The following is a 17,677-nucleotide window of genomic DNA, read 5'->3' as shown; positions in this document are numbered from 1 at the left end:
AGGGGGTGTGGCCGCGGCGCGCAGGCGCGCGGGGAGGCTCAGAAGCGAGTTCTGCGCGGGGAAGCTCAGGAGGGAGGTGGAGGCTCCGCTGGGCGGGCGGCGGCGATCCCACGTGCTCTCCCGGGCCGGTTGAAACCGTTGGCGGGCGCTGGCTGAGAGGTGAGGAGCGGTGGCCCAGAGGTCCGACCTCGGAGGCTCAGAGAGTGGGGCGGGGAGTGCACTGTGGCCGATGCCTGCGTTTCCAGCGTTAGAGTCCCTCCTTTGGTTTGCACGCATGGTGGGAGGAAATCCATTCAGGTCTTATTCGTGCTCTGGGGAAGTGGAAGGAGTCCTGAACTTAGGATGGCCAATTCCTCCGGGTTTTAAAATGGAGAAGTACTCGTGCCCGGAACCCCCACAGCAGTTTCCAACCAGGAGGGTTGGTCTAGGCTGGGCTTCAGGCTTGCTGCGTGTTGGAAACAAGGCGCTTCTCTCCTCTGATTCTTGGGGAGCTCAGTCCCTCAGGAGGAGGCCTTAGGGCATAGTGGTCGAGAGCACGAACTTGGGGCCAGGACAGCTGCGTAGGAATCGGGGTTTGCCACTGACTGGATGTATGACCTGCTGCAAGTTACTGAACCTCTTTGTGCCTTGTCTGTCAAAAGGGGATAATACAGAACCTAACTCAGAGGACTGTTGTGAGGATTACAAGAGAACAAACGTGTTAAGCACCTAAGACAGGGCTAGGGACATAGTAGGTGCTCAATAAATGTCAGCGTTTTCTGCAGCACTTACCTCTGAGGACCTGGTTAGGAGAATGAGGTGGGGTGTGAGTGTTTGCAAGGCTGACTTTCCTGCAGAGAGGGCCCACTTGGGACTCATTCACACTGAGCCCCCAGTCCCTCAGTGCCTAGTATAGTGCCTGAGACATGGTCAGCTTCCACAGATAGTTGCTACACCAGTGAAGGGATGTTGTTTAAACCAGGGCTGGTGATGTAGGGTGTGGGGAAGGGGTGAGACTGGAACTTTGTGGCAGAGACATGGCTCAACTTCTCCCAGCCTCAGTTGGCTCATCTGTAAAATGGAGATGGTGTACCTGCCTCCTAGTGTTTTTGCAAAGAGCGAGAGAGAGGTCCTGCATGAGTGCACATTGAGATCCTCATCACCCCACATTCAGGGATTCAGGTAGGATGATGGATAGTTTGTACTTGTCTGTCCTTCCCTTTCACCATAACCTTGATTTCTTGGAGTTCTATCCCCCATGAATGGCTCAAGGCTGGCCTAGTTGGCCTGATCCATTGTTGCACAGATGGGAGAATGTAAGTTCAAAGTCACAGTGCTCACTGGGGGCTGTTGACAGCTTGGCCCCTCAGGTGGGCTGTTGTGGTAGTGATGATGGCGTTTAGGTCTGTATGTGCATGGAAGAATGCTTTAAGAATAGTTAATTCTTTTTTTTTAAATAAGAAATAAACAATATAAAATGTGTAGGAAGGAAGGTAAAAAAGTCACTCCAAATACAATCCCAGAACCAAACCTGAGTTCATGTTTTCAGGGAACGGGGTAGCAACGTAGGCACCAATGGGAGCCAGAGGAGACCAGAGTGAGTTTATAAAGATAGATGAGTGGATTGAGGATCATATATAAAGAAGCATGAGTTTGGAGGGGCCTGGGAGTAATATCACTGATGTGCAAATTAATAGGTCACAAGAAATCCTACTTCTGGGTAAGGATGAATCTTTCACATCTCATATCTTTAATTTTCCACATAATGCTCTTAGATGTTAGACCCATTTTACAGATAAACAGATTCTGGGAAAGTTAGGTGCCTTGAGGTCATTTAGGTTTAATTGGCAGATTTGGGCTCCAGCTCCGATCTGCTAGCCCTGAGTCCACGCCCAGGTCAACAGAATGGGGTCACCATCTGGATCAGAGAAGACTGAGGTGCCTGGATTGCTTCGTAAGTTCCCAGCCCCTCACTGATGCTGTCTGCTGCCCAACAGCTCAGCATGATTGTCCAGTACCCAACATCCTCTGCTGTGACACAGATGGTCTCCTTGCCCAGTGTGGCCTGGCTTTAGGATAAAGACTTAGGGTCCTAATATTTTTAAATGGAAGATCATGACCTATATGGCACCTGAGCCAGTAGAGGAACTTAAGGCAGCATGCTTGCAGCTTTGCTAACTTCTGAAGTACATGTATCTTTTTGAATTAAGGTTCCCTCTGGATATATGCCTAGGAAGAAGTACAAATGTTACAAACTTACCAAATTCAGCATTTGAAAGTTTAATTATCTAAATTTCTTCTACATGTATTGAGTTTTTGAAACTTGAATGAGTTGAAGCTTTTGTTTTAGGTAATGCTTGCTATCTTCAATTAGAGGGACTGTGTTTTCACAGGGCATCTTTTTTGTAAGTTTGTAGTATTTCTACTTTTAAAATTGCTAAGCCTGCGCTAAGACTTGCCACACCCTGTCTGCTATACACTTAGAGGGGTTTTGAATTTGCTGTTGTTTGAGGCACCTCCTTCCCCCCCCCCATACACACTTGCAAGTGTTTACTGCATAAATGAAAGCTAGGGATAGGTAAGCTCCTTACAGACCTTATCTCCTTAGCAAGCGGGTGGCCACACAGCCCCCATTTCAGATCCAGTGTGAAAATACAGCAGTGGCTCTAAAAATCCAGAGGAAGGCACTGTGAGACTGAGTGCTGACTTACGTGCAAGCTACCATTTTGCCTTAAAAAACAAAAACAAAAACAAATCTCTCAATGAACATGCCAAAAAGACCAACAGAAAACAAACTGTTGAAGAGGTATTTTTTGATAGACATGTGACCAAATTCTAATCCTCTCTTGAATTGATGTTTACACTGTGTGTGGCTAATCCCCAGAGGGAAAACATGTTTTCAACAGATATTCCGAGCATTCTTTCTGTCAACATCCCTGGCTCCTTTCAGTCCATAAATTTTGTTTCCAGCTGTCCTTCTTGGGCCTTTAATTCCTGGCTTTCCATTGCAGACTGCATCTCCCAAGCTTAGGGAAGCCTTCCTCCCCTCCCCCTGGATCAAGATACGGAATAGACGTCAAAAATGAAGGCCGGAAAGCTCTAGGCCATAGCTGAAATTTGAGGGGGCATGTTTCATCGTTGAATCTCATTATGAAAGTGCTCCTACATTTTTCGGCAGACAGTTTGGCTCATCACAGCTGCTCTCTGCCTTGTGTGTTGCGTGACAGTCCATCTCTTGGTGACTGAATGATGGTCTGGTTGTTCTTGGACCAAAGTGCCCTGGACACTGTGTATTTGATAATGTGCCGTTGGCTCTTGTTCTGGCCTTTGTGTTCCTTGTGAGGCGGGGCGGGGGGTTGCTGCCTGTCATTCACGATCATCTTCTGTGTGCAGAAAGCTAAGCCTCGGGGGAGTGGGTCACAGTCCGCGTGATGCCAGCTCCCCAGGACTTGTGACTGTTTCACCCGAATTTATCATAACGAGGTGAGAAGATGCTCTTGGTTGGTGCACATTCCAGAACACTCAGGTTTGCTTTCCTCTGGATTCAGTGTTAGGCTGTAGCTGACCACGTGTCCTCCCTCGTTAGCCCTCCGTGGTGAGCTGAGGAGGGGGTCTGGGGTCAGGGGGCTGCGATTTGTATGTGGTGCATCAGGCAAACTGACACCCGACAGTGCCCCGCCGGGCAAGAGGCCTCCAAGAGACACAGGCTGGGCCTTTGTAAACCCTGGAGGAGCAGCTGGGGTGTACATTTCCATTCAAGGCTGAATGGGTGGGAGCAGCCCTGATCCCTGCACAGGTAGGTGTGTCCTCTCCAGCAGTGACTCAGAACACGGGGGTAGAGGACAGCCGGTGATTTCATCCATGAAAATTCTCCACAAACCGGGAGTCACTCACGTGTGCTGAAGGACCCTCGGATGAAGTCTTGTCCTGGAACAAACTGTATCAGATTACTTGATTCTTATCTTCATCATGAGGAGGAATGTGCTGGATTCAATAGTTGCTCACCATTTTTACTGTGAAACTCATTTATCATGTAAAGTGACAGTACTCTTTTAGAATCTGGTGATTAAGAAATTATATAACCCTGGAAAGTTCCTATGACTCCTGTCATACTTTTATATGAATTCATGTTTTGTTAAGCACAATAGCATCTCCATGAAATTTTTAAACATGCGACCCACTTCATCTTGGGCCGTGCTTGGACACCTGGGTCTGGGGACACCCTCCAGCGGTTCACCCAGCATTGAGACCCCTAAGTATGGTCCCATTTCTTTCTGATTGATCCGACAAGAAGCCACACCCACTCCTGTCCACTAAAACTGGTGGATACTGCCTCATACTCTAACACCTGTGGATGCATAGTTGTACCAAATGAATGCTTTCTGTGCTTATAGAAATCGTTTTTAGGCCTCCTCTCCACTTTGTAAACCTCCCTTAATTCCCCTTTTGCTATGTTCATATTGTATTTGGGAACCTGAAATACTTTGCAGTGCACACCTAAAGGCATTAGAAACGGAATGCATGTGTGTGCTTAAAGTTATTGGAAAAGGTGGGATATTTCTGAACGCCCCCAAACTCTTCATTTCTAGAGCCAGCCTGCCAAGTTTAAATCCTGATTCTGCTACTGTGTGACCTCGGGCAAGTTACTTAAACTCTCTGAACCTCAATGCCCCCTGTAAATTGTGAACAATCATAGTCCTTCCCTCGTAGGGTTGCTGTGAGGATTAAATAAGTTAATATGCATAAAGCTCTTAGAATAGGGCCCAGCATGTAGTAAGCAGGCACTCAACAAATGTTAGCCATTTTTATTATTGTTTGTGATAATTTTATGTACATGATGGTAGTGTTTTATGTAGGTTGCTAATCAACTTTGATTCTGTTGTGTTATTTTCATGGGAAAAGTTGGCTGTCTGAATCATATATTTGGAATAGAAGTTTTAGATTACAATGATAATTCTCTTTTTTCCTTTTTAAAAACATTTTTTTTAGGACAAGACTTAAAACCTATCTTGGATAAAGAATATTTAATCATTTAGCTCAAAATGGTATTTTTTACGTGCAATGCATGTGGCGAATCAGTGAAGAAAGTACAAGTGGAAAAGCACGTGGCTCTTTGCAGAAATTGTGAATGTCTTTCCTGCATTGACTGCGGTAAAGACTTCTGGTAAGTTCTACAGAATTCACCTAGCTCCACATTGGGGGTCCAGAGCAGTTTTGGAAGCCCTGGCCCCACAAAGCATTTTTTAAAAAAAAGTAAGAGGCAAATTTGAGGGGGAAAATTGAGAGTGCCTTAGAGGATCATTTGCTTTTGAAGGAGGATTTGAAGAGAAGACCCAGGGAACGGGAATCATGGGTTCGAGCATTTGATTTCTCAGTGGCGCTTACTGTCATCTCCTTGCCACGGTTATCAGACGCAGGGAGGTGACCGTGTGGAGTAATGTTTCAAGGGTGTGGCGTGCTAATTGCAGTGAAGAGATAGGTTTACAGACCATTAGTTCACCGTGGAGGCGGCATCTGGGAGAAGAGACTTGGTCTCTTCTAGAAAATCGGAGGTGATGGCGGAACGCAGCTCCTCCAGGCCCCTGGTGTGTCAGGTGGTTCCACTGAGGGGTCTCTGGAAAGCTGAAGGCTTAGGGGAGGGGGTAGGGTAGACCTTGCTCATTCTCTGTTTCTTAGGGAGGGTTCCTTGCAGGTGACTGACCTCGGTCTTAATGCTGATTCCCCTCAGCTTCAGGGGGTCAGGTGAAAAGGCTGCTTTTGGCACATCCACCCTAATGGCCTCTGTGGCATTTGAGTGATGCTTGCTAACAGTTGCTTTTAATTCATTCTAAAGCTGCTTTATGTATTTATTTGTCTATTTATTTATTTGTGGAAACTGCTAAACCCTTTGTTCATACCTGATCCTTGGAGGAAGGATATATAAAACAGGTGAAAGTTGGGTTGCTTCTCCTTGGGTCACTTTGCCCCCAACATTGTCCTAGACAGTCCCTTGAGGACCTCACAGAGCTCCAAAAAACACTATATGAGACAGAATCCAGTTTCCTTTTTTTTTTCTAACTCCGAGTTCCAGAACTGTTTAGTGACCTGATAGCGCTGTTCTACACCGCCTTTTAATTTATTCTACAACTGATTGTTGATGGCCTACTGTATTACCAGGAAGCCATACCGATTTTGTAACTTAAGACAGAGCCACCCTATTGCAGACAATTTAAAAAATTTTTATTTACTATATATTCACTTAAGACTTTAAAAAATACTGCCTGTCAATTTGATTTTAAGACATTTGTATATAAAAATGGGTGGAAAGTTTGGTGATGGGTTTGAACAGTTGGGAAGAGGAAGGTGTGGTAGGACCAGGAGGTTATCAGCATGGTAAGTGAAAGGTGGGGCGGCCGGACCATGGACAGACGTGAATGTCAGTGTGGCCTGCAGATGGTGGGGGCAGCAGGCTAGCGTTAGACAGAGGCTCCAATTTGAGAACCACTCTAATGGTGGAACTTTCTGTGCCTTTCAGGGGTGACGACTATAAAAACCATGTGAAATGCATAACCGAAGATCAGAAGTATGGTGGCAAAGGTTACGAAGGTAAAACCCACAAAGGCGATGTTAAGCAGCAGGCTTGGATTCAGGTAAGCTCTTTCTGACGCATCCAGTAGCTTCATCTGACATCTCCTTCCCTTGGAAGCCTAAGGAGCTCAGAATAAACGCATCGTCCATGCAGACGAGACCTAGACACGTCATGTCGTAGGACAGACTAAGGCTGAGCAACTAAACCTTGAAAAAGAGTTCATTTCTCTTTTAATACAGTTACAGCGTATTTTGTCTTTAATTCATACATTTTGCAGATCTCTTGAAAAATACTTCCGAATTCTCACTGACTTTCCCTTGGCTACGAGACTGAACAGAAGCTTTCTAATCTGTATCTGCTTCTAGTGATGATGCAACTTTTATAACTCCAGCCATGTTAATCTGTGATGTCTATCAGTCATCAGAATCAGGCCCCCAAAGAAGGCATTTTCATAAATATGAGGAATTTTCTACTTAAATAAAATGAAAATATATATACAATAAAAATGGCAAAAGCAACAAAATCCCTAATTTACTGAGAGGTATAATTTCCAGAATGTTAGTCACCATTTACAGAATAGTAGCTGGAGGAAACATTCAGAACGGAAAGTAGGAGAATGAAAAGCCAAATTCGGGGCAGTTTACAGCTCGGTGGCCGAGCGCGTGCTTAGCATGCACAGAGTCTTGGGTTCAATCCCAGAACCTCCATTAAAAAATACATAAGTAAATAAAAATGAATAAACCTAATTACCCCCCAAAAAAGAAACAACAAATGCCATCTATGTGGAAATTCTCTATTTTCCTGGAAATCAAATAGTTACTGTCTTTAATGATGGAGTTTAAACGTGAATTTCCTGATACTGACTAGCTTACTGAGTTAACAGTCTTGGGAGGGAAAATCTGCTGTTCACAGAGGACTAACTAAGTCTGCCAGTCCAGCCTGAGGAGCAGGTGAGACCCTCTTACCTTAACTAAGACATTTGGACTGGTGGTCATCAGCTGCACTTCTGGGTCCTATGTCTGATCGCCCTGAGAACCAGATGACATTCTTAGGCCCCTGAGCTTGCGGTACCTTGTCTGTGAGTTCCATCTCTGTGGACATCACATCTGGAATGAAATCCTCTAAAGCAGGGGTTCGCAAACTACAGCCCGCGGGTCAAGCCCAGCCCCAGGCCTCTTTGTAAAGTTTGCTGGCGCACAGCCACGCCCGCTTGTTTCCATGTTGTCTCTGGCTACTGTCGGGCCACAAGGACAGCCCCGAGTAGTTAGGCCAGGCAGCGGGTGGTCTGCAGCCTCACATCTGTATGGAAAAGTTTGCCAACCCTTTCCCCAAACTGCCAGGCTTCAGTATTAGAGATTGAGAACTTTGTGTCAGGTTCTGTGCTGCCTACCGGTCCACTCCCTGTCGATCCCTCTCTTGCTCCCTAGCCAGCAGGGTTAACAGACAGCTGAGCCTGAATGTGGTGAATGGGGAGCCTGCTGTGACCTGACCAGCAGAGATGGATTTGGATTTGGGTGTTTATTCTTTTCCTTAAATCCCTAAACTCTGAAAGATTTTGGAATCCCATCAGGGTGAATGTTCTCTGAGCATCCTTCCAGAATGTCTCTGTGCTTACACACAGAGAGTGGGTGAGGGGTCTGGGGGGAAATAACCTACTTGGAGTTGATCATGGTGTTTTCATCCAAACTTTTGTCACCAGTGCTCTGTTCTCTTCTAATTCAGCATGTGCTCTTGCCATTGCTGAGCTACTCTGACTTCTTCCTTGTTCAGTTTGTTTCTTCTCCTTCTTGTCCTTCTTGTCCTTCTTCTCCTCCTTCTCCTCCTCCTCCTCCTTCCCCTTCCCCCCCTTCCCCTTCCCCTCCTCCTTCCTCCTCCTCCTCCTTCTTCTTCTCCTTCTTCCTCTTCTTCTTCCCCTTCTCCTTCCCCTCCTCTTCCTCTTCTTCTTCTTCCTCTTCTTCCTCTTCTTCTTCTTCCTCCTCCTCCTCCTTCCCCTTCCCCCCTTCCCCTTCCCCTCCTCCTTCCTCCTCTTCCTCTTCTCTTCTTCCTCTTCCTCCTCTTCTTCCTCTTTCTCCTCTTCCTCTTCTTCCTCTTTCTCCTCTTCCTCTTCTTCCTCTTCCTCCTCTTCTTCCTCTTTGTCCTCTTTCTCCTCTTCCCCTGCTTCCCCTTCTTCCCCTTCTTCCCCTTCTCCTCCTCCTTCTCCTTCCTCTTCTTCCTTCTCCTCCTCCTTACCTTTTTTTTGAGGGGATGGTAATTAGGTTTTTCATGGAGGTCCTGGGGATTGAACCTGGGACCTCTGCTCGTCTTCTTGATCTGTTTTTCTGCCTGGGTGCCTGGGAAGCTTTGCCTTGGCCCCTCCTTGGTACCCTGTATCAGTTTTGCCTGGCCTCTCTCTGTGTAGCTTCCATTCTTTCATCGTGCAGGGACATTTTCCTGCATTACATTTGTTTAGCTGCATCGTTGTCCTCTTGGCTCAGAAGTAACCATGTTTCTTATGTACTGTCATCTCCCAGACTTTAGTAATCACCTTTTCCTCTGCCTTCAGTGTGACTGCCAGAAGCACTTTCTCTGGATCATTTTTAAAATTTCCATCTCTGTTCTTGCTATTTCATATTTATTTATAGATCTTAATTTTTTTGTCTTGGTCCTCGATTTATTTCCTAGGCCCTATGATACCCATTTTTGTCTGATTTTTTAAAAACCATTTTTAGTTTGTTGATAGTTTTTTCTTTCAGTTTTTAAAAATTGTGGTAGATTATACAACATAAAGTTTACCATTTTACCCATTTTTAAGTATATACAACCAAGTACATACACAATGCTGTGCAGCTGCCACCACCGTCTGTCTCTAGAATGTTTTCATCTTTTGACAGGGATGGGTTGTACTGACATCTTAATAATATTGCCTCCCAATTCATGGACCTTGGACATCTCTCCATTTATTTGTGTCTTTTTAATTTCTTTCAGTAGTGTTTGTAGTTTTCAGTAAAAGTCTTTCACTTCCTTGGTTAAGTTTATTCCTAAGTATTTTATTCTTTTTGATAGTTTATAAATGGAATTGTTTGCTTAATTTCCTTTTTGATTTGTTCATTATTAGTGTATAAAATGCAACTTGATTTTGAAGTGTTAATTTTGTACCCTATAACTGCTGAATTTTTTTTATTGGTTCTGAAGATTCTTTTTGTGGAGTCTTTTGGATTTGACATAGAAGACCATGTTGTCTACAGACAGAGATAATCTTACTTCTTCCTTTCCAATGTGGATGCCTTTTCTTTCTCGCCTTTCTGGCCTCGCTCTGAACTTTGTTGAATGTACTGCAAAGACATTAATACAAAATCTGGAATGGAAATGTGAGCCCTCTAGTTTGGCTATTATGAAATATATGTCGATTGTTAATTGTTTTCATTTTATCTTCCTTTTTTGTAGAAAATTAATGAATTAATAAAAAGACCCAGTGTCAGCCCCAAAGTGAGGGAACTTTTAGAGCAAATTAGTGGTTTTGACAATGTTCCCAGGAAAAAGGCGAAATTTCAGGTACGTATTTGATAGGACTTCCTTGAATGGAGGGGCAGTGGCCCCATCAGTGACAGCCTGTGTGCACCTGTCAAAATATGGGCTAAGTGGGGTTTTGTCTTTTTTTTTCCTTACAGAATTGGATGAAGAACAGTTTAAAAGTTCATAATGAATCTATCCTGGAGCAGGTGTGGAATATCTTTTCTGAAGCTTCCAGCAGTGTAAGTCAGATCTAATTCTAGGTTGATAATGCGGCAAAGATGATTAGTGACATTGAAATGGGAATGTCTTATTTTTGGAGGTCAAGACAGCCTTCTTTTTCAGAGAGCCTCTTTGTGCCTTCATTAATGGGAAGGAGTAAACTGAATGCACTGCAGGGATTTCCTTATTGTGCAGAGAAAGGTATTTAATCCCAACATTTGATAGTGGTACAGCTAACACAAAACGATTTGCTTAGAAATCAGGCAGCGTGCTGCACTGGGACCCACAGGAGGACTGGGGCTTCTGACAGAACTGGCCTGAAGCCCTGCTGTGCTGTTTGCCGCACATTTGCTCTTGGGCATGTTATTTAACTTCCCTGAGCATAGTTTCCTTACCTTGAGGAAAAGTGGATAGTTATACTCAGGACCTCCTGAGTGCCTGATGGGTGTTAGGCCTGGAACAAAAAATATAAAATATCTCAGATGGTGATAGTGCCTTGGAGAAAAATAAACAGGGTGAGGACACAGAGGCTGGCTGGGTGTTATTTTAGGTGCGGGGCGAGGGGGTCGCAAAGGCCCCTCCTTACACGTAGTATTAACGTAGATGAGGGTGTGCCAGCATCCCATGGCATGCCCAGCAGTTAGTGGGCACTTGTTAAGTGTTCCTCTCATTCATCGCCTTCCTTCTGGCAGAGGGAGAAGTTGTCGGAGTAAATCAGGCAACCACCGTCAGTCAGTATGTTTTGATCAGAGTCCCCAGGTGTGAAATATACAGGCAGAAAATCCTAGTTTATATTTCGTAGCCATATTGTTGGTTACATTGTTCATTAAACATTTTTTCTCGCTGATTCAGTTGCACTTCGCTCTGACTTGGAGATTATATCCCATTGGGAGACCTGTGTCATTAGTAGTTTCAAAAAAAACCAGTGAGGTCTGACTGGTCTTTAGTCATGTTGTCAGCAGTTGATCTGCTTTATATAAACAGAATAGTTTGGGCAGCAAATTGGGATAAAAATGAAACCTTATTTTGGCAGTATATCTAGCACTTGTCTCCAAACATACACATTGGGCCTCTGAAACCTTATAACCAATCATTTAATTGGCATTTATGTGGCACCTATTTTGTAAAGGTTATTTACATTATTTTAACTAAAATCAAAAGTTTAAAATTACTTAGTTCAGTTGCAGAGTTAAAAAAAAAAATGTTTCCCAATTGCCCTTTTGAAGCTGTGGACGTACTAAGAACTCAGTAAAATCACCAGTAAGCAGCTCGTGGTAGGTGCCGAGCTCTGTGAGATGCGGCGTCACGGCTTTGCCGTGAGGCAGGAGCTTGGTAGAGTTCTCGCACTTGAGTGGAAGCCAGTTGTCCTTTATTTGGTCCAACTTGGGGAGCAGGCGTTCCCTCCTTGTGGTCTTGTCTCCCAAAGGAGGAGGACTGCAGTGACTGGTGTCTGTCCCCTGGAGGGTAACTAACAGAGATGGAACTTGGGCCCAGGCCTCTGACCGTAAGTCCAGCAGTCTACACCACCCCTGAAGCAGCCCGGGAGCCCCTGGCCCTGACTGTCCCCCTGGCCCTCCAGGTGCGTCCGGGCTCACGGAGCAGTTCAGTGAATTGCTCCCCGTCTGCTTTAGAGCAGGGGCAGGTATAGGGACGGCAGCATATTTAGATCGGAGCACAGCAGGCGGTGTGGCCAACTGTGCCAAAGTCATTTTTTAAAATAATCTCTGCATGGGTTTGAATAAAGTGGTGCAGTAAATGGGAAGTTTATCTTTTCCCAGTGCAGGTGGGTACTCAGTTTCCTGTGGTTCCTCACTCACCATTCTTCGCACGCCATCCAGGTGTCCCTGACTGTTCCTCGTGGGGTAACCATTAATCTGAGCAGTGGTGATGAGGACAGCACCTCTGTCTGGTACTCAGTTGTTTACAAAACTCTTGCCACACACCCGGCCGCTTCACTGAGTACCCCCTGCTCTAAGCACATGATGGAGCCCTTCCCTTTTACTCATATGTGCACGGTGTGAGGTAGGTCTCACCAGCTTTCGTTTTACAGACGAGGCAAGAGGTGCGGAGCAGACAAATAACTTGCCCTGAGTTACCTGGCTAGTAATGAACAGAGCTGGAACTTGAACCCAGGTCTGCAGGTGCATAAATCTGGTAGTTTCTGCCACATCTGCCTGCTCGTTTTCTAACTTAAAAGGCGAACTGTGAGCCAGAACAAAAGGTCTGGCTTTTAAGTGACAGAGGAATTCTTCACTTTGCCAGTGGAATGAAAATATCTGTTAAATGCAGAGAGGGGTGTGGGCTGGGGGTAGTTTTTGCCAATCTGTCTATTTACTGCTGTATGTTAACTATGGCGGGTTGTCACAGATGTAACATGGTAAGTAATAACAGTTTCGTTAGACTTTATCACAGGATACATGCAGTGATGTGAATGAATGTGTCTGGAATGAGTGTTTATGTGTTTCTGGTTTTGCTTAATAACAAGGAATCAGTCGGGAAGAAGCCAGATCAGCAGCCACTGGAGCATGTGGCCAGGCCACATGGGGAAGACGCCACCAAGGTTCCATCGTCCCAAGCAAATGAGAGCACGGCAGAGCCAGCTGAGGCCAAGAAGAATAAGAGAGAAAGGAAGGAGGAACGGCAGAAGAAGAGAAAAAAAGAAAAGAAAGAACTAAAACTGGAAAACCACCAGGAGAATTCAAAAAGTCAGAAGCCTAAAAAGCGCAAAGCGGGACAGGAGGCTGAGCAGGAGGCCGAAGGTGGGGACACCACCGAGGCCACCGGCCCCGCGGGGAAGAAGCAGCAGAGGAAGGGGAGCAAGGCAGAGCGCGCCCAACCCGGGGCTGTGGATGGAGCTGCAGAGGCCGGGGCGCCGCAAACCGGTCCAGGGAAGAGAAAGCGGAAGCATTCGGAAGGTATGTGGCTCCCTGAGGCTCCAGGGTTTTGTTTGAGAACTTTTCAGCTGTGCATTTCGGTTATATAAAGTCTCTGAGACCTTGCATTTTGAACCAAGTAGGGCAAAAAGTGTAAGCTTTGGGAACAGACTGACCTGGACTTCATGCGGGCAGATGACAGCACCTCTCAACTCCCCAGTTTGCCATTTGCCCAGGGTGGGGGGGGGGAGGTGGAGCTGTGGGGTGCCTGGGGAGTGAGCACGGTGATGGATGGGAAGGGGCCTGGCCGGGCAAGCCTCTCGTTAAGTGGAGCTGCTGTTATAAATAGGGAATCTTCTTTTTTTTTCTCCTTCAATTGTTCTGACTACTTAGTTGAAGCAGATTCAAAGAAGAAAAAGATTAAGCTCCCAGAACATTCTGAGGGCGGAGAACCGGAAAACCATGAGACTCCTGCAAAAGGTAACGCTGCCAGCGTTTGGAAGCTCTGTCCTCTTAAGGCTGCAGGAGGAGGAGGAGAGCTGGGGGCGGGTGGTCTGGTGGAAGGATTTGAAAGCAAAATGAGTTCTCCAGGGTGTGACTCCAGAGTAAGGCATGAGAGCTGTCAGTCAGTCGTGCAGTGTCTGCCCAGCTTTAAGGAGAAAATGAAAGGCAGAGGGTGTTGGAAACATAGACAATCTTTACAGCTTAAAGTAAACCCAGTAGGCTTTCTTAGCCCCTGTTCCTCTTCTGCTTCCCTTATTCCTGCCTCTCATTACTCTCCTAGAAGTACCCTGCGGTCCAGCCCGGCTGGCTTGGCTGTACCCTGTTCCATCTCTGGGTCTGTCCCTGGTGTCCCATTGCTTGGAGCTCCACAGCCACCCTGCTCCCTCCTTGTCAGCACCCAGCCCTTGGCCTTCAAGGTTCTTCTCAAATACAGCCTCCTCCACAGAGCAGTTCCTGCTGCTCCACAGGCCTGAGGCACTCCCTCGGGTCCTGCCTGTTAGGACAGGCCCCAGGACTCAGTTTATAATTTCCGAATGTTACATAAATGGGCATTGTTTAGTATGCAACCTGTTGAGGTGGGCTCTTTTCACTCAGCGTTATTCATGGGAGCTTCATCCCCGCCGACATGTCGTCCACGATCCATTCCTTTTCACTGGGAGCGGTCCTCTGTGCTGTGGGGGGGACCATGGCTTGTTTATCCACTCAGCTATTGGAGAACATCTGGGTTATTTCCAGTTCATGGTTATCATGCGTCAAGCTGCTAAAAACATCCATGTACAGGTTTGCCTGTTAACACATGTCGTGTTTTCTGGAGTAAACGTTCAGGAGTGCAGTGGCCATCTAGTAGGGTAATTGCATGTGTAGTTTTTTAAGAAACTGCCAGCTTTTCAAGAGTGGCTTGACCATCTTATATTCCCACCGGCAACACGTGAGGAGTCGTTTCCCCACACCCTGGCCAACATTTGGTGGTGGTGCTGTGTTTGTTTTAGCCACTCTGATACGTTTGTAGTAACAGCTCGTCGTGCTTTTAACTTGCACATCCCTAATGAGGCTGAATATCTCCTCCCGTACTTATTTGCCATCTGTCTGCCTCTTCATTGAAAGGTCAGTTCTTGTCCTTTGCCCATTTTCTAATTGGATTGTTTGATTTTTTTTCTTTAACTGTTGAGATTTGAGAGTTCTTTATATATTCTGAATACTAGTCCTTTGTGGGATGTGTGGTTTGCAAAGTTGTGTTTTGTTTTGTTTTTTCAGTCTGTAGCTTATCTTCTTATCCTCTAACAGGATCTTTATGTAGAACAAAAATTTTTAATTTTGATGAAGTCTCATTTAACAATTTCTCCTTTAGTACTTTTGATGTCAGGAACTCTTTGCCAGGCCTAAATCCCAGAGATTTTTTTTTTCCTATTTTTTTCCCCCTGAATTTTATAGTTAGATTTTACACGCAAGTCCATGATCCATTTTGAGTTAATTTTTATATGACATAGGAGACTTGGTTCAAGGTTTTTTGGTTTTGTTTCTGCTTTTTTTGTTGTTGTTGTTCATTGGTGTCCAATTGTTTTACGCTATTTGTTGAAAAAACTTTTCCCTCAGTGAATTGCTTTTGTACCTTTGCCAAATATCAGTTGGGCATAATTGTGCAGGGCTATCCTGGATTTCAGGGGTTTGTATATCTGCCCCTCCACCAGGACCACACATTCTTGACTACAGTAGCTATATTGGAAGTATTGTCTTATTCCTCTCAATTTAGTCTTTTTCAAAATTAGAAGTTTTACTTTTTTTATTTATTTACTTTTTATTGAAGTATAGTTGATTTACAATGTGTTAGTTTCTGGTGTACAGCATAGTGATTCAGTTATATATATATATATATATATATATATATATATATACATACATACATATATGTGTATATATATATATATCCCTTCTCGTATTCACCTATTACAAGATATTGAATATGTTTCCCTGTGCTGTACAGTTAGGACCTTATTGTTTATCTGTTTTATATACAGTAATGTATGTTTGCAAATCCTGAACTCCCAACCAACAACATTAGAAGTTTTAGAATAATCTTGCCTATATCTATAAAAAGTCTTGCTGTGAGTATATAGGAACTGTGTTATACCTGTATATCAATTCGGGGAGAATTGACAACTTTATTGTGTTGAGTCTTCTAATCCACGAACATGGCATGTCTTTCTATTCAAAGCTTCTTTGATTTCTTTCATCAGCATTATGTGTCTTTAGCATACGAGTCTTCATCTTCCCAGAAGCAGAAGTTCCCTAATGAGTCTTTGAGCCTGCTGTGCAGTAACTTTTTGTCCTGTCCCCTCTCATGCAAGGTTAAGCTGCTTTTGCTCATCTCTGCCTTCCTTGCTGTGCTTAGACAGCCCCATGATCTTAGTGGGTCCGTAGTGAATCCTGCGTTCACTGGATACAACTCCCCTCCTTTCACAGGGCTCTGTAGGACGGTGGCACTTCGCTACCCTGCTCACTCTGAGACTGGGTGCTGTGAATGGCACTCAGCGCTTCTCGGGGCAGGTGCCTGCCACCAGCACAGTGGTACCCTGACCGGTCAGGGTTAGCTCTCTCGCAGGGGAGCAAGCAGGTGTGCTGGTAGTGCAACAAAACACAGTGCTTTACGTGTCATTCTTTATGTTGTAGGTAAATTCAACTGGAAGGGAACTATTAAAGCAGCTCTGAAGCAAGCCCCCGACAATGAAATGACAATCAAAAAGCTAAGGAAAAAGGTATGGCGCATGAACCCGGTAAATAAGCTGGGGGGTTCAGTTCTTTACTTTAGGATGTACAGTTTTGTTCTGCTTTTCTGAATCTAAAATACTGTAACTGAGCGTGTACGTGTCTCAGCGGCTCTCGAGCTGCTCCTGTCGGCCTCGGGCGTGTGTGGAGGGAATGGGGCCGGGGCCCGCCAGCACCTCCTCTGCCCGACCGCTGCCCAAATCAGATTGCAAATCACTGCTCCAGATAGGGTGCTGCCTTTTGATTATTCCAGAACAGTGTTTTCTTTCTCTTTTTAACTTTTTGTTGGTGTCAGACTCGTGCAGCCAAGTACTCACACATGGGCAGCTACATGAACTGTCACGAGCAGGACGCATTGTGTAACCGGCCCCTGCGTCCCTCCATTTGTCACTGTTGGCCTTATTCTCGGTCAAAGAAAGGACATTTTAGGTAAATTTTCAGGAAAAAGATACCTATTTGACAGTTGTTTTTCTCTGCGAAGGTTTTAGCCCAGTATTATGCTGTGACAGATGAACATCACAAGTCTGAAGAGGAACTCCTGGTCACCTTCAACAAGAAAGTCAGCAAGAACCCCACCTTTAAGTTATTGAAGGACAAGATCAAGCTTTTAAAATGAACATTTTTATATTGAAAAACTGGATCCACTCTGTTGATTTCTTCCTTTTACCACTGTTTGTAAACATGCAATGAATTATAACAACTCAAATTTTGCTTTCCAAAGGTGTATTTTTAAGTTAAGAAAAATATATTTTTTGGTAGACCTTATATAAAAAAATAAAATATATTCTCATCCCAAGTTCTAAATTTGTGGCAGTGAAAATGATATACTTTAAAAAAGAATTTTTATTTTTTGTGGGGGAGGTAATTAGGTTTTTTTTTTTTTTAAGCAGAAGTCCTTCCTTCTTTCTTTCCTTTTTTTTTTTTTTTTTTTTTTTTTTTTTTTGATGCCTTTTCTGACATTCCAGGTATTTGCGCTGGCCATTTTCCATGATGCTGCTTACAAACAGGACTGGGGAGAAGATGGGCTGTGTACTGCCCACCAAAAGATGTGTGTGTGACTGTTGCACTCTGGGGTCCTCTTTAAAGTCAGACACACGAGGCGTTTTGTGGTCTGATGAGGAAACTGAGGCTCAGAACAGTGAAAGGAAGGCCAAGCAGGAGTGACCTCGGCTGCCGCTCCTCTGATCGGCTGGACCGCCGGACCCGGGCAGATGCAGAAGTCTAAGAATTCAAGCAGCTGATGGCAGGGGCACGTAGGTAGAGGAAGTTTAAAAACCAC

The 17,677-nt window shown here is 44.9% G+C and overlaps 1 protein-coding gene across 2 annotated transcripts; it reads left to right on the top strand.

Moving 5' to 3' along the window:
- Nucleotides 1–15: 15 nt before the first annotated feature.
- Nucleotides 16–17,194, top strand: LYAR (Ly1 antibody reactive). Of its 2 annotated transcripts, XM_072946304.1 has the most exons (10): nucleotides 68–159; nucleotides 3,373–3,462; nucleotides 4,969–5,143; nucleotides 6,494–6,608; nucleotides 9,971–10,078; nucleotides 10,195–10,278; nucleotides 12,744–13,173; nucleotides 13,525–13,611; nucleotides 16,303–16,388; nucleotides 16,880–17,194. In XM_072946304.1, the coding sequence occupies exons 3-10, from the start codon at nucleotides 5,022–5,024 to the stop codon at nucleotides 17,012–17,014; spliced, it is 1,167 nt and encodes a 388-aa protein (XP_072802405.1). In that variant the 5' UTR covers nucleotides 68–159; nucleotides 3,373–3,462; nucleotides 4,969–5,021; the 3' UTR covers nucleotides 17,015–17,194. The 2 variants fall into 2 exon arrangements, with proteins under 2 accessions (XP_006216435.2, XP_072802405.1); XM_006216373.4 differs by lacking the exon at nucleotides 3,373–3,462 and having other exon boundaries at nucleotides 16–159.
- Nucleotides 17,195–17,677: the final 483 nt, after the last annotated feature.

This window comes from Vicugna pacos, chromosome 2 (assembly GCF_048564905.1).
Source record: "Vicugna pacos chromosome 2, VicPac4, whole genome shotgun sequence".
Taxonomy (NCBI): Eukaryota; Metazoa; Chordata; class Mammalia; order Artiodactyla; family Camelidae; genus Vicugna; species Vicugna pacos.
The sequence above is the reverse complement of the archived record's forward strand: the minus strand, read 5'-3'. Positions and strand labels throughout refer to the sequence as shown.